Source organism: Notothenia rossii (genome assembly GCF_949606895.1).
Source record: "Notothenia rossii genome assembly, chromosome: 5".
In the NCBI taxonomy this organism is placed as follows: domain Eukaryota; kingdom Metazoa; phylum Chordata; class Actinopteri; order Perciformes; family Nototheniidae; genus Notothenia; species Notothenia rossii.
The window spans coordinates 49,303,299-49,327,968 of record NC_136903.1 but is presented as its reverse complement, the minus strand read 5'-3'; the positions used below and the strand labels follow the sequence as shown (position 1 = coordinate 49,327,968).

The following is a 24,670-nucleotide window of genomic DNA, read 5'->3' as shown; positions in this document are numbered from 1 at the left end:
TGCGATTCAACACGATGCAAAAATAATGATACTTCAATATGGTACGACAGAGGATTTTTGTTTTATTCCTTATATGCAGCAAATCATACATTAACAAAAAAGTGCCTTACATATTTGGTACTGCACATCCCATCATGCCGTTTATTTTTTTACCTTTAAAAGCTCTCCAGAGTACAATTGTATAACACCTCACAGTTAAACAATGTAACGATGCATTGCTCATGATTAACAATGTGCAAATAACAGCTACCATAGAGCAATGCCCATACAGCTGCCAGCCTGATGTGCTTAACACTCAGAGTCTAACTCACCAGTGAGCAGAAAGCAGTGGTTTCTATCTGAACAATAAAGAAAACAAATAACCTTTCACAAACAGGTATTTCATAACTGCTTACAGTAAGGAAGGCATTTACATTATTATTGGCCGTCACAGGCTGCTGTAAGCTAAACACCTCTCTCTGACAGAACACCTCACTGAGTGATTTAACTCATGTCTCACTTTCAGGTTTCTCTTTTCAGCCGCAGACCCCACGTCGCCTCTTTGTGCGTCGCTAAGTTCCTCGTACTACTTGTGTACTTTAAAGCGGCTCGGCTTCGTTAACAATTTGCGAGTGATTTTTCAAGTTGACCGTCTGTAGTAATAGTGCCGCGCACATATACCATCAGGACGTTACTGATGGGGTGCGGCTGCGGAGTGATACTGTGTGTATGCAAGTCCGCATCTAGGACGGATCTATGTATCATGGCTGTAGACCTGTTAAGTAATAAAGATACCTCATACAAAGGTCTACGGATACCTTATTACTCTCCATGACCTGCGGTCAACTATATAGCATAAATGACTATTACACCGTCTTTCTTGAACAATCCGAAGTGTTGCCAAACGTTTGATTTGTAGGTATTTTTCGGTGCGCTGTGTTTCTCTTTCTCCTCAACTTCCGTGTGTGTTGATAACTGAGACTCTTGTTCTCCGTAGTGGCGAAGCAAATATCAAAGATCGTCTCTGCTGAGCGTTGACAAGATGAGGGGATTGTATATGAATGAATCGTTTTTTTACCGATGCAAAGACGCTACGCAATCGATGCATCGCGAGTTCAACCCGGTTCAACCCAAACTGTAGCCGATGTGCACTCTTTCAACCGGTGCACTCGCATCTTGAACGTTTATGCCGGTGCACCGATGCGAATCGGTGAATCTTAACATCTCTAGTGTCCAGGCGTCTCCCCCCCCACCGTGAGGTCTGCCGCAAGCGGGCGGCAGGAGCGGGGCTGTCGGCATCAGCAGTGTGACTGGATTGTATAGATCAGTGGTTCTCAAACTTTTTTCAATAATTTACCCCCTTTGAAAAATAAATTCCGCCAAGTACCCCCTGAGCAGCGCAAAAACTATTTGTAGAGTCAAGTAGGCTATATATTAGGGCTGTCAAGTTAACGTGTTAATAACGCGTTAACGCAAAAAAAAATAATGCCACTAATTATTTTAACGTGGATTTTTTGTCCTCGGCCGCCCCCCCGTAGTTTCAGAGCGCATCGAGTTTAAAATACGATCTATACCAGTGGTTCTCAAATGGGGGTACGCAGACCCTACAAAACTCAACCTAATATCCAGGAATGAAACGCTATAGAGACTGTGCTACAGTGGAATAATTCAAAGCAATATTATTTCGTGTTTTAAAGAAATAAACTCCCCTTGATTTCCGATACTTACTGTAGTCCGTTGAAGGATGAAATTAATGAAAGTGAGGTGATTGTGGGTAACGTAACGTGGCTCCGTCACGTTGCCGTCAAGCGCGACGTAACATTGCCGTCGTAACGACGGAATCTTCTTCTGGTTTATTGTTGTGAAAATAAAAATGATTATTATTACTATTAAACAAAAAGCATTTAAAATACAGTCAATAGCCATCGTCATTCCGATGCGGGGGGGGTGGTTTTCACCATCATTATCATCATTATATATTTTTAAATGACTAATATTGGCCTACAATACCCCTTTATTGATCAAATAGGAATATAATTGTCTTTTAAATAACGTAAACTAAAGGGAACAATCTATTTGACACAGCTGAAGCTCTGGCCTTTCTTAAAAAATAACTAATTTAATAAAAATCACAGTTGTATTACACACAATGCACAGTTTTTTGAAAACACAAATTTGGTAAATAATGCACCATAATACATTCTGACGAAAATTAAAAATTATCATGAATGCAAATAAAAAAAACAAGCCTCCCGTGAGTTACTACAAGCTATAAAGTAGATTTTAAAAACGTTTTATAGAATAAAAAGCTCACTGCAGGACGTTGTAGAAATGCGTGTGTGCACCACGACAAAGGAGCCTCATTCACTTTACATTGGCGTTGTTTGCGTGGTGCCGACACGTAAATGTAACAAAGTTCGTGACTCCACCACACAATGCGGTGTTAAGGAGTCGCGGTGGAGTCATGCATTCTGGTGAGATCAGGTTGGATCTGCGGGTAGCATTCGCTCGCGATCTCAAGTCGTCTACAACATACGTTTAGGGAGCTATATAGAATCCTATGGACATCCCGGAAAGTTGAAAATGTACGCTAAGGGCCGCCCCCTTGCGTTGGAAAAAGCCGACACAGGGGACTTGACATAACGTCAACATCGGCCGACCTGGGAGTGAGGATGTGTTGTGATGGTCACTGGTGTAGGAGGAGAAGGATCTTTCACAGACCCACGTGTGACATTGGAGATAGGACTCTTGGCATGTTTGGTTTCATGTCAGAAAGTATATTTTATTAACAGGTATACATCTAGGCTCTATCATGTCTTCTTAAAGGTCACCTATTATGCAAAATGCACTTTTTGATGTATTTTATACACAAATATGTTTCCCCGGTGTGTAAGTAGACTCACAAAGTGTCAGAAAATAAAACCTTCTCTCTTTTCCTTTTTACCCACATCTCTAAAAACGGGGGTACAACGGAGCTGATCCAGATTTGCTGCCATCATGACGACATTACTAAAATGTGGGCTTACGTTGAACTCCTGGCAACGTCCCGCCCACGTCCCAACCTATCGTCCCCATATACAGTCGCTAGCTGAATCCCCTCCCCCAGCTGTGTGTCTGTGTATTCAGCAGGATGTATACGAGAGGGATTTAGAGTCAAGTAGGCTATATATTAGGACTGTCAAGTTAACGCGTTAATAACGCGTTAATAACGCGTTAACGCAAAAAAGAATAATGCCACAAATTATTTTAACGTGGATATTTTGTCCTCGGCCGCCCCGTAGTTTCAGAGCGCATCGAGTTTAAAATACGATCTATACCAGTGGTTCTCAAATGGGGGTACGCAGACCCCTAGGGGTACGTTGGAGTACTGGAGGGGGTACGTGGGATTTATTTTATGTTAACGGGAGAAAAAAAACGTAATGAATGCATTTAAACAAACTACTAATAGCAGATTAACTACTTTATTCAAAGGTTTACAGTAATTCTGGATAATAAAATGGGAAAAGTAAACGGGGTGCTCTCTTTTCCTCTCCATCTCCTGACAGCCCATCAGTCTCTTGCAGCTCGCTAAACCATAATTGACCCGACAGTAAAGAATAAATATATTTATAACTAGTTTAGCTAGTTCCAGAGTAGATGAACTAGCTAAGTGTGTTAGGTCTAACTCTTGTGTATTTTGATCCGCTCAACGGCCCGTCACAGCGGCAGAGCTGTGATCATGCGTGTTCTCCGTCAGCAGCAGCTGATCTGATCTCTTTCGCGTCCGGTTATACTTTACTTGCGTTTATGTCCAAATCTATCAGATCTAGCTAGTTCTAATCTAATTATATGACTGCCTGCTTATCAAAGGACATCTAAACAATAAGCGTTGCTTGGCAACGGGCGTGTGGCCGCAAAGTATAGCGCAGCATTATAGGCCTATGTTTATACCAGGGGTCAAAATCCCATGCTCATAAAATGCTCATATATTTTTTTCCCTTCATTCCCCACGCCCCAAATATAAATAAATATACCAATTTTGAACATTTGAAAGGTAGCTGTTTCTCAGTTACAATGTTGTTGTTTTAATAAATCAGACACCAATGACACCTCTTTATATAGGCCTAGGCATTTTTTCCCTAACGGCCCGTCTACACTATAGGCATCAAAAAATCTTGAAGCTGGGCGTGTCTGAGGCTTGGCGATTTCTCGCGCCCAAGGCGACCAACAACCAATCAGGAATCTCCCGCCCGCCCCCGGCATACCAAGCAAAAAGCTTCTCCTTGCGGAACCTGTCCCTCAGAGTCTTCCATCTCTTTTTGCACACATCCTCTAATAAAATGAAATTAAGTTAATTTCTTGAATTTACAAAATTATTCCTCCATTAATGAATGCTATTTTTATGCTACATTCCATGCTGGCTAAATATACTGTCTATGCTTGATAGCTGTGCATGTATTATATGTTATATTATATATTATGCTTATACTTATTATATTATATATATTATTTTTTTATTATTATATTAATAAATATTATATGTTATGCTACATTACTAGCTGTCCATTCAATGTTAAAACGAAGTAAACTGGATATTAACTCCCCAAACAGTTGAAAACCTACCAGTTTCACCAACTGTCTCTGCCACCTCCCGCCATGCCTTGTTCCTCCGGTTTAGGTCCCGGTAGGTGAACAGAGTACAGTCATAAAGGACTGGGACGCTTGCCACGGCAATGATTAATTTATCCTCCATTTTATGACATATGGAAAATAGTCAAGACCTGCGGTATCAGCATACACGCGGTTTGATTGGCTATATATATTTTACTGGCGGGAATTGCATAAACAGGATTTGATTTGCTGATGCCAAGCATCGAGCCTCAAAAGTTGAACATTGTTCAACTTTTGATGCCGATAGATGCTCGTGATGTTTGCAAAGCCATGCCATGCTCCCCACAATGCAGTTCGGCGAAGATTAAAAATCTTCTACGTCACCCCATTCAAGTGAATGGGCGAAGCGTTGAAAGCATTTTTCGATGCCTGTAGTGTAGACGGGCCGTAAATCCCTCTCGTATACATCCTGCTGAATACACAGACACACAGCTAGGGGAGGGGATTTATTCCACTGTAGCACAATCTCTATAGCGTTTCATTCCTGGATATTAGGTTGAGTTTTGTAGTGTGTTTAGCTTTTACAATAGGCAAGCTAGCGGCCACGTTCAGCTAGCCTCCGGCCTTCCGGTCAACGTTTTTAGCTGGATAGCATTTATAGTTTATACAGCTAAATGACATTACCTGTCACCGGCACAGTTGGATAGTGGAGGTGCGTGCTAGAAAAATATGTTTAAATGCATGTATTTGCACATGTGTTGTAAAGACAGTGTTCAACACAGAGTTTTAATAGTGGCTAATGCATCGGCGATGGAGTGGAACAAAAATGTGGAACTGGAGTTTTTCCAGAGGATTTGACTGGCCACCCAATGTCCCACTCTGAATCAGAAATACTTAATTGATCTCCGGGGGAAATTGGGATTGTTACATTGTAGAATTTAAATATATAGTAGAAGATATGTAAAAATATGTGCATAATATAACAATATGCACAGTATAAATGCATTTGTATGCCAGAGTATTGCTCAGATTAATTATTATTGCATATAGAGTAATGCACAGATGAATTATTATTACATAGAGTATTGCACAGATGAATTATTATTACATAGAGTATTGCACAGATGAATTATTATTACATAGAGTATTGTACAGATGAATTATTATTGCATAGAGTATTGCACAGATGTTACTGTTATTCTAAATAATCCTAATCATGTTTTTATTTTTCCTGTTTTACAGCTTCATTTCAACACTTAATATCTCCAACACACACATATCCACACACACACACACACATATAAAACCAACGGCACTTTTAAGAGCCACTCTCTCTCACTGTCTCTCTTTCTATCACTCTCTCTTTTAATCACTCTCCTGTCTTTCTCTCACTCTTCATTTTGTGTATTGTTTATATTATTGGTATGCCCTCAACCCTGAAGTGAGGGTCTTTGAGGATCCCAATGAGGCCACGGTGCGCATGGCATCATTGATTAGCGAGGCTCATCTCCATGAGGCCAGGGTGAGGCTTTTCATGATAAGCAAATACCCAAGTATGTAATATAATCATTGCTATTGCTTTTTATTGATGTAATGTAAAGGGTCAATTAGACCTTTTTTTGCAACCGTTAAATAATTGCTCAAATATAAGTACTGCTGTCTTGTGTTGTATTACAACTTTGTTGTTGATCTCAACCTCTGAAAGAATATAGGCTGCCATGGTCACTGAAACTCCTGCCATCCCTCCGAAAAAGAAAAGAAAAAGCAGGAAGAGACCTAATCCAGTGGTCACACGCAGACGTGAGAGACAACGGGAAACACAACGCTCCGCATCAGGTTTGTTCTTTACTATATCATGATTTCTAAGTCTAAGAATAAAGATCATTCATAACAAAGTTATTTGGTGTACACAGTATGAAATTATGTAATTTGAAGATACCTCTTGACAAATCTGTTGCAAAGTTTGAAACATTTTCAAATTAAATCAAGATATTTTAAGAGCCTGTGACTGATAATCCTCGCTTGTGTTGTATTTTTCTAAATGTATAACTCGATTTGGATACAAGTATGCCAAATGTAAATTGTCATTGTGATGCTGTGGTAATATGTTCTTAGTTTCATTACCTGCAGTCCTTACAGAGCATTTTCATATTACAATTAATTGGTGTAATTTTAGATTGATTGAAGGGTTAAGCAAAAATGACTGTCTCTGCAGCTTCACAAGCCAGAAGAGACGATCCTGTGCATGAGGAAGGCCTTCAGCTAGAACATCAAGAGTTTGGTAGTCTTGGTGAGTATATTGATTATAACAGCGGTTGACTGGCACTACAGTTTTTCCCAATGTTTCCATTTTTATACTCATCTAGTTAATCATAATAAAGTATTGAGTATTGACTGTTTCATGACAAGTGAATGCATATTTGGTATAAGTATAACTTGCTAATATTGCTTTGGATGCATAGGATGATTCATAGCATGTTGCTATTATTAATCCGCATATATTTTTCCAACTCAAAAGTGGTTCAGTATACTACCTTAATATCCATCATACCAGTTTTAGGGTGGCGGCTTAACAGCTGTTTTATTTTTTAGAAACACATCTCCAAGAGTTAAGGGACACCCTAACTGCAGTCCAGGTTCCGGAGGCAACAGACAGAACGGTTTCTGCCTGGGCACAAAGGCAGCTTCTCACAGATGTGAGAATGAAAACGGCTAGGCCAATGCTTTTTAATGCAAATCTCTCAGCTGAGAGAATAGCCATTCAGAAGTGCCACAGATGCTGTGCAGAAGAAGCGGCTATTAGGTGCCTGGACTGTGTGCCACTGGACATGGAGTTCCTCTGTGCAACCTGTGACATTGAGGCCCACAAGAGGAATATCTTCCATGACAGAGAGGCTGTGTTCAATGGATTTCTGGAGCCCATTCCCCCTACAACTGCTGTGGTGGTGGATGAAAATGGCCAGCCTCAGTTTTGTGAACAAAGTATGAAAAGATTAACATTACATTACAATGTCCCATTATAGTGTAGTTCCCATAATTAAGTGCGAATGGGAAGTGTAAATAGCTGATTGAAAAAAGTATGATGATTTTATTGAATATCTTGATAATCTGGAGAATTAAGGAAAAACTGTAAATACACCCTTCCTAACTTATTTTCTATATTGCAGTATGTAACTGCCTGTTCCTACTCCAAGGTCAACCTGTGAATGCTCTGAAGACGTCACAGTTACTCCTTGGAAGCATATTTCTGTGGTCACCATCAACGGTATGTTGTTCTGAAAGCCCTTCTTTTTGTACAAGTAGTATTGTACGGCAGAGTTTTACCACTTTGTGCAATGCAAAGATTTTTATCACCTGGTCCTTTTCAGACAACACCCAAATGCCATGTCAAATAGCTAATACATCATATATGCACATCTATGTATACAATCCAATATTTTAAGGCAAAACTCACAGTTTGATTACCGAAATACCTTTACTTTGTCCATTTGTTCACAGGACGATACAATGTCTGCTTGCCTCGGAAATCCTGTCCATCCTGCTCTGCAGAATGGACTCCTGAGGTTAAAGACCTGCTTTTGTATCGGTACTGGCCAGCTAGCACCAGCTGCCAGACGCTTTACAAATATGATGTGTTCACCTCATTCGAGCACATGAAGGTGACAGCACCAGCCATGTCCAGGCAGGCATTTCTGAAAATGTTGGAGCACAGATCTGTTCAAGCTGGACGGGTAAATCTGCCTGAATCACACGGAAACATACAAAAAACAATATCATATTACTGTATACCATATCATTAATTGTTGGCATTGCTTTCAAAACAATTACTAATCCACTTTTTTTAAATCAATATACAGACATCTGTGCTGATACATTTCAGCGAAGCTTCTTCGAGTTTTGCTTCTGTCATTACAAACAAGAGGATATGTGCCAGGTCCATCACTTTGTTTGTCCAGCATGTTCTCCAGACATGTTGGCTGTCTGCTGTGATGGAAACCGCAAGCATTACCGCTTTTCCAAGTCAAAAGGGTATGTATGGTATTAATGAAAATGATAAAGAACACACCGCTAATACAAATAGTAGCCCTTGGGGTTTTTTATTTTATTTATTTATTTAACCTTTATTTAACCAGGATAGGTCTCATTGAGATTAAAAATCTATTTTTCAAGAGAGTCCTGGCCCAAGAATGGTAACAGCACAGTTTCAGACAGTTTTACAGTTACAAACAATTTAAAAAAAAACACACAATCACAACACAGTCATACACCAAGTTTAGCCAAAGCATTTACAGACACAGCGGCCTGCTTCGAGGTCAGTTAAAGTTGCTTTGAGTGTTTCTAATGAGACCAGCTCTCTGAGTTTCAGCTCAGTTTGAAGCAGGTTCCAAGCTTGAGGGGCAGTGTAACTGAACGCCCTTTTCCCAAGTTCAGTACGGACCTTTGGTACAGTTAAAAGGAAAAAGTTCTCTGAGCGAAGCCGATAGGATCCAGTGCATTTTTTATTTATGTACATACTTAGATAAGGGGGAAGAGCACCAAGAATAGCCTTATATATAAGGATGTGCCAATGTTTCAGTCTACGCGTGGTCAGGGAAGACCATCCAACACGAGTGTATAGATTGCAGTGGTGCGTCAAGGATCTGAGGTTTGTGATGAATCTCAGTGCACCGTGGTAGACGGTGTCCAGCGAGTGAAGGCACTGAGAAGATGCATTCATATAAACCACATCTCCATAATCCAGCACAGACAGAAAGGTTGCAGACACTAGTCTCTTTTTGGCCTCATAGGAAAAACAAGACTTGTTTCTAAAGAAAAAACCTAATTTTATTCTTAATTTTTTCAAGAGTTCCACAATGTGTGGTTTAAAAGAGAGTGAATTGTCAATTATAATTCCAAGATATTTATACTGCAACACAGATTCAACCTCCGTCCCCTGCAAGGTGGTGATAGGAGGAAGGTTCAAGACCTTGGCTTTTGCTTTCGAGAACATCATTAGGTTTGTCTTGGCAGCATTTAAAACAAGTTTCAAATCACCCATGTTGGATTGTACAATGTTAAAAGCATTCTGGAGCTGACAAAGAGCCTGCTTCGGGTTGTGTTTGAGTAGCCATAACAGACATTAAAACAAATCATAGTAATGTAGTGCTTTGTGATTTGTATTATTGACTTGTATGTTAACTTATCATGGACAGGACTGAGGAGTCGCCAATCTATGAGGGCTTGTTCCTGGCCAAGGACGAGGAAGGAGGCAACATGAAAAGTCTACGTTTTTTTTCTTATTATGATGGTTGCAGTTACACCTGTGGTGTTCTTTTTTATATATGTCAAAACTTGTGTGTAATAAACTGACTTTATAGGGAAATTACAGTGCCGTCTGTGGTACTGCCAAATTCACCGCTGGCAGAGAGATGTCAAAAAAGTCTGGTGCCCAGATAGACGAGGAGGGCATTCAATGGGCAGTTTGCATGTATGTATTTGTAAGTGTGTCTGCGTGTGTATATGTGTTTGGTTCTTGAGTCTGGTCTCATTATTTCAGTTTTAATAGCAATCCAAGTCTAAGTCTTTGTAAGAATTGGAAGCATTAAACACTTTTGATTGTGGAGCGGAACTGATCCATCATTTGTAGCATCCAAGTGATATTTGTTGTTATAGCCACCTAGATGACAGAGATGAGTGCTTAAGCCAGGCCTTTCTGTGTCAGTTTATTATTAACAACTAGATTTTATTCTGATTAATCAGACATGGGTTTCTCTTACGAGGACTGAACCACTTCCATGGAGAAATATACGCGTACCCAATGTTTCTCCAAAAAGAGATGTCCAAGAAGGCAAATGTTGACTTCTTCTGTATGGATGTAACATGCAGGTAATCCTCACTGTCATATTGCACATCCACAACAATGTTTAAAATGGCCTATGCCTCAGCAGTCATTTTCGATGATATTGATATTGTTGTCATGTCAATTAAAAGTTTATCTTTGTAACACTCAATGACAAAATGCTGCTCCTGCTTCTTAGGTACTGGCCATACCTTAACAAAATAGCCGAGGGATTACCAGAGCTTCTGCCGTTGACAGAAATGAGGCCATTTCTTAGCGTGATGCATGCTAAAGCCCATACAGCAAAATGCGAGGTACATAACATCTTAATGCAAAGGACTTTTAAATGTTGTGCATGGCATGCCTTATTGGATATCAAAAAATTCCAAATAAATGCTACATAACATTACTTGCACTGTGTTGCAGGTGAGATGGGGTGGCAGAAGTCAGGACGGAGCAGGAAACACAGTGGGAGAGGAAGTTGAGCAGGTATGTTATTAATGGCATTATTGTAAATGTATGGATACAAGAAGTCTTAATAGAAAGCAGTACAAATATGTATGAGTCATCTCAGTGACAAGCCTGTTGATTAGTTTCAAGCATATCCTTTATGTCTGAGTTCAAATGAAAGATAGGCAGCTCATATGTTCAGCAACACTAAATGCATGCATATTGTAGGAAGTCAGTACACAAGTTTTCTCTTAAACCATCCAGTTCAAGATCTATGATGTGTAGGTAATATTGTTATGTGATGGTGACCGAACATTAATTGTAATATTCATTATAGGTGAACAGCTTTCTCTCCAGGGCAGCTCTGGTCACAAATTACATGACAAAAGCAGGTTGGTATTAACACTACACACTGTGATAAGGCAGCCCTGATAAGTATTTTACAGAGAGTTCCCTCCTTAAAAACATTATTGGTGTATTACTTTACTGTAATTACCAGTTCAACAACCTTTCAACGATTGGGTTTAGTCATGTCTATCAGATTTCTCACTCAGTATTGCCTTTTTGATGTGAATACTTACTTTTTTCTTTGTGGATATATTTTTGTCTTTTTTAGGAAGAGTGAACATGCTCACTCAACAGGCCATGGGTTGGAACAGAAGGAAGAGGGACAACCTTCATCAAGTTTTAGCCCACAGATATGTCAAAGTAAGGGCAAATTACAATTGTCTTCTCATCTGACATGAAGGATGTCTGCAATGTAACCTCATGGCTATATACATTATGTTCTCCCTTCTTCCAGCTTCAGCAACATCAAAAAGGAGAACAAACTTGATCAGGAGACCATACAGCTGTGGGTGTATGATGTCAGGCAATGGGTGGTCACAGGTAAGACATACCACAGGTTTTCCATATATACATCTGTTAATTACTGTAAGTTTAGACACACAATATAAGTTGGCCATATGTTGAAACTGAGACTGTCACTGATTGTATCTCTTCTCCAATTGTTTTTTTGCAACTGTTTAGAGAGAGTCTACGCCCCAGGTGTACTGAAGGACTGAGGGTGGATATTGAGGACATCACCGTCACTCTTTTGCTCAGGAAGCAAGATCTGTATCGTCAGCATGGTTTGTTGTCAAACGTAGTTATTGAAATTACACTTCAAAAACAAAAGAAAACATTCTGGCACCATGACACAGTTTCGTTTCCCTTTCACTTTGCAGACAGCAACCAGGCAAGGCAAGAAAGAGGAAGAGAATGAGAGAGCTGAAGAAGAAGCTTCGCGAAAAAGTTGTGCAATACAACACAGGAGTGCAGGAAGAACAGATTGACGAGGAGTTGGCTTGCAGTCTGACAGAGGGCTACATCCTACCATGGGAGAGGCATGCAAATGGTAGGATAATTGCTAGTTTGGCTTGTTGTTTTTTTAGTCTAGACCAAAATGTGACAATGGTGATACCTGCAAATATATAATATTTGTTATTAGTTTACATTATAGAGAACCAATGCTATCGCTACAAAGATTTGTGTCTCAGAAATGAAAATCATTCTGTAATAATATAATATATGAATAAATATTCCTTGTCTACTACTCCATTCCTTTCCTCAACCTAAAGGCAACACCTTCAGGTTGAAGAGGTCTGTCTTTGACCAGGTAATGCTGGTCAGACGTTTGGAGGAGGAGCAGAGCATCCTGGTGAAAGAGATGTTGCAGCACATCATGTTCCTTCTGAAGGAAGTGCAAGAAGTGGAAGCACTCAGAGGACAGACTTTGGAGGGCATCAAAACCAGCAGTATCTCTGAGATCTTAACATTTGAATATTTTCATCCACTCTTCAACACATTACATGTCTTACATAAGTAGAACACATCTGTCACTGTGTCAGGCCGAAGTGAAATAGTAAATTACTGAAACTATTTATTATCAAGATCATAATCGATTATTTTCTGTCTATTGACTAATTGTTAAGCACTATCAAACATTAATCAACATATCCCATTTGTCACCCAATATATAGTAACATCCTTCAGTTTAAGATGGATTTACCTATTTTGTAGTGTTTTTACATATGCAGCATTGTACAATGCAAAGAGATTTGCCATTGTCATGGTTTGTTTACATTGAGCCCTTTTTCTTTGTGATTATCCCTCTACAGATTTCGGTGACCTGACAGAGGATGCTGCATATGGGCTCAAGAGTGTCCTCAGTCGGAGGTGGCACTTCCTCAAAAGCCAACACAAACAGGCTGTACATGCGTACAGCGGTGTAGCCGCTTTGGAATGCCATGATCTTCAATTACAGCAGGACATTGAGGAGTCGGATGACAATGGCTACAATAGCCCTGAGTCTGAGGAAGAAGACCTGTAAAGGTTTCTGCCTAGCAACACAGAGGCACTGGAGAGCTCTTTCACAAGCGACGTGTCACATTTTAAACACACTTAAAGCCATACAAAATAAAGACATTATAAAACACTATATATGAGAACAATATGAAACTATGCACTTGTTTCGCCCGACTGAGTTCATAGTAATTTGAAAATGTGTTTATATTTTGTACTTCCGTTTATTTAAAGCGCTTTGACTTGCTGATGTGTATGAAAATAAATTGCCATGCTTTTATATTAAACTGCCTCTTATTACTCAAACAAGTGCTATACAATGGTTGTTTTCTTGTCACTGCATTTTGTCATTCGTTGATTATGAACTATTAATGTGAATACATTGTAAATAGAGTTCATACATTAACATAATTCTTTATTAGTAACGTGCATAATGCAGGGTAAATACCAACACATTTTCACTCCCAACTCGTACTTCTAATTTTGTATTATTTTCTAAACCACACAGTGTTATTTACTCAACAATAACACACAATTATTCTTGTGTTTATTTATTTGTTTGATTGTATAATGTCGGACTTTTGGAGTCCGTCAGGACCGAGGGTCGGAGCAGCTCATAGTAGTTGCTTTAGAGAATTTTACACATGGAAGTAAGTATTCTCTCTTCTTTGCTTGACAAACCCCTTGATAGTCCTCAAGCTCTGTGATTGGATGTTGGAGTGGCAGTGCGCCGAGCGTCCAACAGCACTTTGAAATGGAATGGAACCACGGCACATGGTCCAAAACTGGAGTCAGACGGGTCCACCCCCTCCCCCACCCCGTCACCAGAACTACACATGCTGGCTATTGTGTGTTTCGCACATAGGTTTCCATGTTCTATGGCACGTCGCTACTGGGAATTGTAGTTTTAAAAGACGTTTTCGTATTTCCCATAATAAGAAGTTGCCAGTATTAAACTGTGTACCCCCCTAGAGGTTTAGGGGATACGAAACACAGTGGTGTTATCACATTTAAAACATATAATTAATAAATGGGTGAAAATTGCTTGTGCCCATAATGGGCAGCATTAGTATACGACAGCTAAGGTCAGAACAGCTTTATTTAACAGCTGGTCTTATGTCTGTGACCCCTCCTGTTGTTCATTGATAAGCCTGAAACATGCACTTGTCAAGGTTCAAAGGCAAATTTTGCAAATATGGCAGTAGCCATCGATCATCTTAAAATAAGATATACTCTATTGATCCCAAGCGGGGCCATTTTTTCGTTACAGCAGCATGTGTAACAGTTGTAAATATGCAGTGGTGTTTATTTGGAAATCATTTAGTATAATCACACAAATTCTATGTTTTATATTAAATAATTCTCTGTTCCTCATTTATTGGATGTTCAATACCTGACAAGGTCAGAGATGAAAAAGGTCAGAGATTAAAAACTTGGGTCGCAGGTTCCTCAACAGTACATTATAAGACCAATATGTATATACCTCCACAATTAAACTGTCATATTCTGCACATTTCTTATACTATCTAGATACATCTTATAAGAGTATAATACATATGTATAATATCAGTTAAAATAAGTGCTTCAACTTAGTTAACATTGCAGGAAAGTTGATTGTCAAGTTCCAAAACAAACTATGTAATATATTAGACGTTAAGTACTTTGTCAGACTTAATATTTGTCTGTAGATAGATACCCCCAAAGCTTTTTTCTTATTTAAAAGAAGACCTTAACTTAAAGTATTCTTTAATGTTTAAATGAAGCCTATTTAGTTTGTCTGTTTTGCACATCCTCCTATTAATATCTTTGGACGTCCTGCACTAAACTGTTTTATTGTGGAGATCACAAACAGTATCTTCTTAATATTTTCATCTATATTTCTATGATTGACCTTCTACTTTCCCCCTATGTATGTACTCTTAATATTTTTATGTTTAATCAAATATAACATAATTCAACAAAAAAATGCAATAAAGTGCTTTAACCACTAGGCGGTACGGGTTAAAACTGTCAACTTTAAAGTATTAATAAGACAAATGATACTGCTGTTTCCAGTTTAGTTTTTGATGGATGTATTTTGTTATCGACACATTTTGATATTTGTGACACCAATCTTCGGAAAAAGTGTGTTTGGTATCTGAAATAAATTAGGTAGCGGAGAGTGGACCGGCTCCGTTTCCATGGCAATGGTGGCTAAGGATCATGGGTAATCTAGCCTTCCCCTGTCCAAAAAGACCACAAAAAAACAAGTAAAAAACCTTTGAAGCCCTTGTACTGGTATTTAGAAGTTATCTACTGGCACTTCAGCATAGCTTAGTTAACTGGGGAAAGAATAATAACACTAAATTCCTCCCATCAAGAGCTCCCCATCAAACACCGCATTGACTTTAAAATATTACTTTTCACTTTCAAAGCCCTCAACAACCTTGCCCCCACCCGTCGCCTCAGATGTTAGCTGAAGCTAACCTACTGCAGCCCATCAGGACTAAGCTCCGGACCTGGGGTGACAGGGCCTTCGCAGCAGCCTCCCCCACTCCCTCTCCAGCCACGTCAGATCCGCCAACACTCTCACATCATTCAAACAATCTCTCAAAACTCACCTTTTCACTCTTGCCTTCAACTCCTAATTAACTAACCCCTTTCCCTTATTCCACCTAGCTTAGCACTTTCTACTTTTGTTATTTTTGTTTTACTTGCTTGTAAGCGCTTTGAGGACCAGGAGAAGCGCTTTATAAATGTAATGTATTATTAAATTAAAATATCCTACAAACAGTGTATTCTCAAAGGATTTGAAGCATTTGCTACTTATTTCTTGATGTTTTGTGCATTAAGCATTCTGATATTAATGTTTTCAATAATGTACTATCATCTCAAGGACCCCTTGTGTGCTGCTTCTGTGTATTTCAATCAGGAGAGACTTCATTTTGTTTAAAGAACTTTTATTGACACATGCCATACTATAAATGTTAAGTCTTTGGCGAATAGACCCCGATCCTGAAATGGTATATCTAAAGGGGGAAATGGAGCCGTGAGAATATAGGGAACCCCCCCCCCCCCCCCGGGGTCTAGACACTGGTGATGATGCTGAAGATCTGGATTTGATGAGGAGATGGGATGAAGAGGAGGTGTGATGAGGTCTTTGGATTAGCTCTCCTGGCAGTGGATGTGATGAAAGGAGGTGGATGGGGTGGAGGCGGGCGGCAGCATGACAACCTGAAATAACAGCTGACTGCCATTTTAAAGTTTGGCTGCAGCACGGTGATTGGCTGCTGGAGAATGAGGTGAAATGTAATATGTTAAAGACAACGCCTGTGATGAGCTGATTATATGCAGCTGCGGAGTGAATGTATATATATATATATATATATATATATATACCCCGTCTTCCTGAAAGAACTTGCGCTGAGCTTCATTTTACATCAATATGCAATTCACCTGTGAAATGAATTGCCAGTGGCCATAACACAATGCAACAATCCTTCAAGTCAAACATTTTTTAAGTCTGTTACAGTTGTTAAACTGTTGCACTTTATTAATTCCATACAAACACCAAAACATTTATTGTTTTGTTTGGCAATGGGATTTGCATGAGTGGGAATCAGGCTGCTTGCCAGGATGGAGGCCAGGACATACCACTGAGAAAAAAATAAAATAAAGGGAGGGTGAAGAAGAATTAGTGAGCAGTAATACACATTCAATTGATTTTCATTAGGCTACTTTAAAATGTTTATACTGTTTTAGAAACGTTTGAAGACAAGTGCAGTGTTGTTTGAAGTATTTGGTATTCCCCTGTATGGATGCAGCGATTAACCAATGTCACTTTTAACAGTTCAGCTACACTGAGTGTTTTTGTTCTCACTCTCTAAACAACTACATTATGGTACGTTAAGGTTCATTACAGCAACTGTTGCTCATTGAAAAATATGGAAAACGGGTTAATCGTGTTAACAAAGGTAAATAGGCACAGCAGCTGAAAATGCCAAAATGTTGTGGAAAAATCCTCTAAAACCTCTAATTATAAGAACACATTCATCCATCCTTAGTGTAATAATTGTAAAACCCTGACAAAGGTGATGTTTCCTCAGACTATTATCGTAGCATCAAAATGTAAAATCATTGCATCCCAAGAGCCTTACAGCACAACATTTCAAGTGAATAATAACTCCTCCAACAGGCACATTGTATTCCAAGATAAGGGATAAAATAGAATTTGATAGATAACAAACATTCTATAGATCCCCTTGGGAAAATGATATCATGATGCGTTTGTTACGTTACAATTTGATCTGCCCAATAATAGGGTACTGATATAGTACCCTTTGTTGTAGTTCACAGTTTCACCACTTGATTGTCACTGTTGTTAATTTGCACTATCTGTAGATTAATGTCTAATCATAATTATTTGTCCTAGTTTCTTTACATTTCTTTTGTTGTTTGGTGATTATTTACTAATACTTTAGTAAGTGTGGACTTAACGCCAGAGTAGCTAACGTGAACCTGGTGTCTCTGTGGTGTAATCAAATATTGACACAGCTTTAATTAAATAAACTACCTAGTTTCAATTTATCGTTTAGTGTGGACTTTGCACATTTAAAATAACTTGTGTATAGCTGGTGCTACAGACAGCAGAACTTTTTGCATTTTTCTTTAACAAATGCCACCTAAGATAATGGCGTGCCAACAATTACCACAAATGTTAACAGCACACATAGATGTAATTGTACAAAAGCAAATTAAAATACCAAAAGGTGCAGGGCTCCCAGTCATAAAGGTGCTCCGTCCCCCCCTGTGGCAGGCAGACAAAGACATTTTACATCTGTATGCTCTTTGAACTTTGTACTTTCACAAGTACTTATGATATATGTATTGTTCAAATAGTTTGCATATATTTAAAAATATAGTCGTGAAAAAAGACATCTGACCGACTAGAGGGATTTACAGGATGTTTACACAAATAGCTTAATGTGGTGAATTGGACAACAGTATTCCTTCAAGGTAAGATAAAGTAATTGCTATACAGTTCAGAAAAATTATCCAACAGCAAACACTGTCATCCAGGTAATCATTATCCTACCTTACGGTTCCTTGTCTTTATTATTTTGCGGACAGGGAACACCTCGAGATGGTTGTGAGAGCAATCTGTAATTGTATGGAATACATTATTAACAGGTAAAGTACGTTTTGTATAGGGTTCAACTCAGAATGCACAAACATTTCCACTGTGTGACATAAGCACATTTAGTGTTTCCTACTGAGAAATCACAGAAGTTTAAGAGTCTACACATGCTTTTAATCCTAAATCTGAGCCTCTCTGCCATTCCTTCGGGATGTTGCTGTGTCTGCTAATGGACTGATTACATCATACATTGCTTGCTACTGAGTGGATATGTTTTAGTCTTATATTCATTACACTGGGACTTGGGCTCTGTAGCACTATATTACATTAAGCAATGATGTGCAAGCTTTCTATTAAATTATAAAGTATAGAAAGGTTTTAATGAATGTGACTTCAGCTTATCAGACAACATACATACAGGTTACTCTGTTGTGTCTTTGTTTTAACTCCAAAATGTGCATGTGTGCGAAACATAAATATAGCACCCATGCATAACATTTGAAGGCAAATATGAGTCCGGCCTTTAATAAATCAATGTTTGGAACCTCTACAAAAATCCCAACATTAACTTACTGATGCTTATGTGGCATCTAAATGTGAGTAGAATATAAGCTAAACATACCTTTCATTGTTTTGGTTCTTTTACGTGGCTGCCGCATTGGTGGGATTTGGTGTGATGGTTCCAGCATAATTTGAACCTGGTTTGGTGGTGGGTGGGTGCTTGGAGCCTGGTGTGGTGGTGGGTGGGTGCTTGGAGCCTGGTGTGGTGGTGGATCTGCTGTTTCCTGTGGTTGCTGTCTATGGGTGATGGATCACATGGCACCAAATTTAAGATGTAGCTTCCATCGGGCAGTTGGTTGGGTGGTTCTTGGGGTGGTGTTGGTGTGTCAGGGTTCCCCTCTTGGTCTGGGTTGAGTCCTGTCCAACCTACAAAGGATTTGTAGTACAAATCTGTTTAAAAGTCCACATATTTATTTATTTGTTTATTATACCATAATGTTGCATTGGTTAGTTATCTGTTCATATATAATATATTTATACATATCCGATCCTCCTTCGCACTCTCCAAGAACTTGGAGTTTCAGGCACTGCACTTTCCCTCCTCACCTCATACCTCAAAGACCGCACCTACAGGGTTACTTGGAGAGGGTCCGAGTCCGACCCTTGTCAATTAACTACAGGGGTCCCTCAGGGCTCTGTTCTTGGTCCCCTCCTCTTCTCCTTGTACACAAACTCGCTCGGGTCTGTCATTAGCCCGCATTGTTTTTCATACCACTGCTACGCTGACGACACCCAACTAATTCTGTCCTTTCCCCGTTCAGAGACCCAGGTCGTCGCACGCATCTCTGCTTGCCTAGCAGACATCTCTCGGTGGATGTCTGCTCATCACCTCAAGCTCAACCTTGACAAGACTGAACTGCTTTTCCTTCCGGGAAAAGATTGTCCCACTCTTGACCTAACAATCAACATCAGCACCTCTGTTGTTTCCCCGACTCAGACTGCAAGAAATCTGGGTGTGATCCTAGATAACAAACTGTCCTTCACTGCAAACATTGCTGCTACAACCCGCTGCTGCAGATAAACGCTTTACAACATCAGGAGGATACATCCCCAGCTGACCCAGAAATCAGTGCAGGTTCTGGTCAAGGCTCTTGTCATCTCACGCCTAGACTACTGCAACTCCCTCCTGGCTGGTCAACCTGCATGTGCCATCCGACCTCTGCAGCTCATCCAGAATGCAGCGGCTCGTCTGGTCTTCAACCTTCCTAAATTCTCCCACACCACGCCGCTCCTCCGCTCCCTTAACTGGCTTCCAGTAACTGCTAGAGTCCACTTCAAGACACTGGTACTTGCATACCATGCTGCGAATGGATCTGGCCCTTCCTACATCCAGGACATGGTTAAACCGTACACCCCAGCACTTGCACTCCGCTCTGCATCAGCCAAACAGCTCGCTGCAACCGCACTGCGAGGGGGACCCAAGTTCCCATCAGCAAAAACTTGTGAGTTTGCTATCCTGGCTCCAAAATGGTGGAATGAGCTCCCCATTGAAATCAGGACAGCAGAAAGCTTACACATCTTCCGGCGCAGACTGAAAACTCATCTCTTTAGACTCCACTTTGAGCGATAAAATTACTAACAAAGCACTTATATACTAATAAAGGGCTGGCTTATCTAAAGCCAGTTGAGTAGCACTTGAAATGTTTGGCTCTATGAAACCTGATGTACTTATATGATTCTGTTTTCTTCAAGGTTGTATCTTCCTGGTCGAATGCACTTATTGTAAGTCGCTTTGGATAAAAGCGTCAGCTAAATGCAAAGTAATGTAATGTAATATCCACATCTTTTTATACAACCTTTTCATTCATGCCTCCCCATATTAGTATTTCATTTTACTTTCTGTCTTATCTTATTCTATTTTATAAGTATATATTTGACTTATTCCTGCACCTAGTTTTGCACCTACGTTGTTGGACTAGTTTCTTCTTGCATTATTTTATTTCTTCTTGTACTATTTGTATGCTGCATTGTTGGAGGAGCCTGGGGGTTAAGATTGTCATTTCCAACAACTACGCTGTTGTGGTGCATATGACAATAACACCTTTGAACATTGAATGTTTGAAAACAGGAACATGGAATACACACACATACATTATAAAATGTGAAATTAGGCCAATGTGCAAAACATGCAAACAAAGGCAACCCTAATCAAGCTAAACTGTAAAAAAAAAGGTTGATTGAGTATGATGTCACCCACAGGTATCTGCTTGGCATCAGGGCAGAGGAGCCAGAGAAGCTGAGGGTTGTCCACAGAGCCACTGCTCAGCCCAATTTATTTGAAGAGGAAACAAAAAAAACTTCTGACTGTGTGACTGTGACTCTGATTGTGGTGGAGGATGTCCCAGAACACTTGTCCCCTCTTAATTCTTACATGCAGGGGGTCCTAGCAGTCCCAGTGGTCCACCATGCAGCATTACGAGTATCATACAGTAATTAAATGTTTACAGCAATCAAACTGATCGCTTCAATATTTGCAAAAGTCAATGGTATCCCCCACACTGGGTTATCATTGGAAAATGGAAGTTTGATAAGTGAATAAAATGTATTTATTTAAGTTTTGGCCTGCAATATAATTAGGACTCATATGTGAGATTGTGCGAGAGCTGTCACTGGCTATATTTTTAGACTTTGCTATTGATATGTGTAGGTGGGAAAGATCATTTCCAGCTGCGCAAACATGTTCTTTTCAGATCATGCCTGCGGTTACTGGGGCTCATGGCGTCAGCCATCCTGGTCGTACGACTGGGACGGTTACACATGAGGGAGTTTCAGCGCTGGGTAGCCGCTTTAAAACTAAACCCCGCGCGTCATGGCGCGCGGAGAGTGATGGTTACTGTGAAATGCGTAATGGCACTGCGCCACTGGCTGTATCCGACTTTTCTGGTACGGGGCGTGCCTATGGGTGCTGTCCTTTCACGGAAGGTGGTCACCACAGACGCATGTCTGACGGGCTGGGGAGGTATTTACGAAGGTCGTCCGGTGAGGGGTCTCTCGAGCAGAGACCTCCAGCGGTCGCACATAAATTACCTGGAGCTTTTAGCGGTGTTCCTCACCCTAAAACGCTTTCTGCCTTTTCTCAGAGGACACCATGTCCTCGTGAGGACGGAAAATACGACCACAATATCGTATATAAACCGACAAGGAGGTTTGCGCTCTCTCCAGTTACACATGCTGGCACGCAAACTGATCTTGTGGAGCTGCGGCAGTCTCCTCTCTCTGAGAGCGACGCACGTACCGGGTGTGATGAACCTCGGGGCAGACCTGCTGTCCAGAAGCGTACCACTATATGCAGACTGGACCAATGGTTGTGAGCCAGCTGTGGGTGCGTTACGGCCGAGCCGCGGTAGATCTGTTCGCATCAAAAGAAAATGCTCACTGTCAGCTTTTCTTTTCAATGCGCGATCAAAACGCACCATTAGGCGTGGACGCGCTCGCGCACATTTGGCCTCCGGTCCTCCTGTACGCGTTTCCGCCCCTGGCGCTGATACCCCCAACTCTGGCCAGAGTGAGGGAACGGCGACACACAATGATCCTGATAGCTCCGCACTGGCCTGTAAGGTACTGGCGGAGATATATCAGCTGCTGTGCGGTCAGCCGTGGCAGCTCCCGCTACGCAGGGACATACTGTCTCAGGAGGGGGTGACGATGTTTCACCCACACCCAGAGCGCTTGGCACTATGGGCCTGGCCCGTGAGTGGTATAATCTGAATGCAGTGGGTCTCCCGCAGAAGGTGATAAACACTATTCAGAGTGCAAGAGCTTCCTCCACTAGGTCTCTTTATGACTGTAAGTGGAGGGTGTTTGAGGACTGGTGCCTTCAAAAAGGGCACACCTCTTTTCAATGCCCTGTGGGAGTGATTTTATCATTTCTACAGGACCTAATTGATAAACACAGAGCTTTCTCCACGATCAAAGTGTACCTGGCTGCTATTGCTGCATGCCATGTGGGTTTTGAGGGTAAGACGGCCTGCCAGCATCCTCTGGTCTGCCGTTTTATGAAGGGAGCTCGCAGGCTCCTTCCTGTTTCCAGGTCACTGGTGCCCTTATGGGACTTGACAGTGGTTTTAGATGGGCTCACTCGACCTCCATTTGAACCGCTGGAAGAAGCTGACATGAAGCACCTGTCACTCAAGACAGTGCTGTTACTGGCCCTGGCATCCGCCAAGCGAGTCAGTGACATTCATGCGCTATCTGTACATCCTTCATGCACTCAGTTCGCCCGACGGTTAACGAGAATGTTGCTGAAGCCCAACCCTGCCTTTATACCTAAGGTGGTTGGTTCATGTACCCCCATTGACATTGAGGCATTTCCTCCGCCGCTGTGTCCCTCCGGGGAACAGCAGCCGAATTTGCTATGTCCAGTCCGTGCTTTACGCACTTATATGGACAGATCAAAAGAGTTTCGTCATAATGACCAACTCTTTGTGTCCTGGGCTAACCCTCAGAAGGGCAAGCCTGTTACTAGGCAACGGCTCTCTCACTGGATTGTGGAGGCAATTGCTTTGGCTTACACGAGTCAGGGTCTGCAGGCACCTTCGGGTTTGCGTGCTCATTCGACTCGTGGTCTGGCTACATCCTGGGCTTTGTTCAGGGGTGTTTCCATCCAAGACATTTGTGCAGCAGCGAGCTGGTCCTCGCCGCTCACTTTTGTCCGCTTTTACAGATTAGACGTCTCTGCTCCCAGTGTGGCCCATGCAGTGCTGGGCCCCCTGCTGAGTTAGAGCTCTAACTGTTAAGTTCTGGTTGGTCTTGGTGACTTTCGAGATAAGCTCGTCTGGCAATACGGGAGCTACAATATCCCATAGTGAGACATCGAACGGAGTGTTATGAATGAGAACTATAGGTTACTTACGTAACCCCAGTTCTCAGAGTAACATGAAGTGAGATGTCTCACCAGACGGCCCTCCTTGCTATGGTGAAGCGAGAAGAGGTGCTTATTTTGAATGACGCATGCGGCGTAGCGCAAGCCACTTATAGGGGGTGGATTCCCTGACGCTGACGTCAAGATCACCAGCCAATCAGGATTGGCGTAATGAGATTAATGCTTCTGTTTGCTCCGCGATGAGGCGCATCCCATAGTGAGACATCTCACTTCATGTTACTCTGAGAACTGGGGTTACGTAAGTAACCTATAGTTATCTTGGATTTTTGTCATCAGCTGTGGTGCGCTCCAGAACTGACCACGAGTGTCAGTACTATACTGTTTCGACCATCTCCTCTGCGCTCCGATGGTGGGGAATGTGATGGTGAGACATTGCTGATGAAATACTAAGTGGAATTTGATTTGAGATTTGAGTTGGCTTACTTCTTTTACAATTGAAAGATGCTTATGGAATTAGTTATGGCTCACAAGCATAAGCACAAATAACACTGATGGTTTGAATGTAGGATCTTTAAGAAACGTGTGATATTAACTGAAATTAAATATGTGAGAGGCTTTATTATATGTATAATGATGCTTATAACATGTATTTCTACAATCTGGCTTCAATTCACCACCTCACCATCTGCATAGACAATTTCCCCTGTCATCATAATCTTCTGTCAATTAAAAAAAATATATATAGATTACAACTTTTGCATGGGAAGTGGCATACACCTCTTTCAAGCCCTGTTTTGTGCATACATAACAGTTATAAATGAGACCCCAGCTCTTTAAAAGTACTCTCTTTGTTGCTTTGAAATAAACAGGACAAATCAACACCACACATTGTATAACAGATAGTCAATATATGCACGAGTGACTCGTGCAGATGGTTATTAAATACATGTAATCTCACCTGCAACCATAAGCTTGAAAATGGCCTCCACAT

General features: G+C 40.9%; 2 protein-coding genes and 1 long non-coding RNA gene across 4 annotated transcripts; 2 read left to right on the top strand and 1 right to left on the bottom strand.

Moving 5' to 3' along the window:
- The first annotated feature begins 5,986 nt into the window (after positions 1-5,986).
- Positions 5,987-8,421, top strand: LOC307040774 (uncharacterized protein). The gene is made up of 6 exons (XM_079683893.1): positions 5,987-6,091; positions 6,282-6,405; positions 6,785-6,859; positions 7,162-7,551; positions 7,764-7,834; positions 8,068-8,421. Exons 1-6 carry the CDS (start codon positions 6,050-6,052, stop codon positions 8,224-8,226), a joined length of 861 nt encoding a protein of 286 aa, XP_079540019.1. The 5' UTR covers positions 5,987-6,049; the 3' UTR covers positions 8,227-8,421.
- Positions 8,422-8,428: 7 nt separating this feature from the next.
- LOC307040776 (uncharacterized protein) lies at positions 8,429-13,444 on the top strand. Of its 2 annotated transcripts, none has more exons than XM_079683894.1 (10): positions 8,429-8,598; positions 9,762-10,036; positions 10,309-10,434; positions 10,587-10,701; positions 10,814-10,876; positions 11,175-11,229; positions 11,454-11,545; positions 11,640-11,967; positions 12,064-12,233; positions 12,457-13,444. In XM_079683894.1, exons 2-8 carry the CDS (start codon positions 9,978-9,980, stop codon positions 11,670-11,672), a joined length of 543 nt encoding a protein of 180 aa, XP_079540020.1. In that variant the 5' UTR covers positions 8,429-8,598; positions 9,762-9,977; the 3' UTR covers positions 11,673-11,967; positions 12,064-12,233; positions 12,457-13,444. The 2 variants fall into 2 exon arrangements, with proteins under 2 accessions (XP_079540020.1, XP_079540021.1); XM_079683895.1 differs by having other exon boundaries at positions 9,762-10,046.
- A 3,247-nt stretch (positions 13,445-16,691) lies between these two features.
- Positions 16,692-19,065, bottom strand: LOC307041822. The gene is made up of 4 exons (XR_013808893.1): positions 18,995-19,065; positions 18,255-18,319; positions 17,923-17,966; positions 16,692-16,815 (listed from the first exon to the last, which is right to left on the bottom strand). It is a non-coding gene; the product is annotated as an uncharacterized lncRNA (long non-coding RNA).
- Between the last annotated feature and the right edge of the window lie 5,605 nt (positions 19,066-24,670).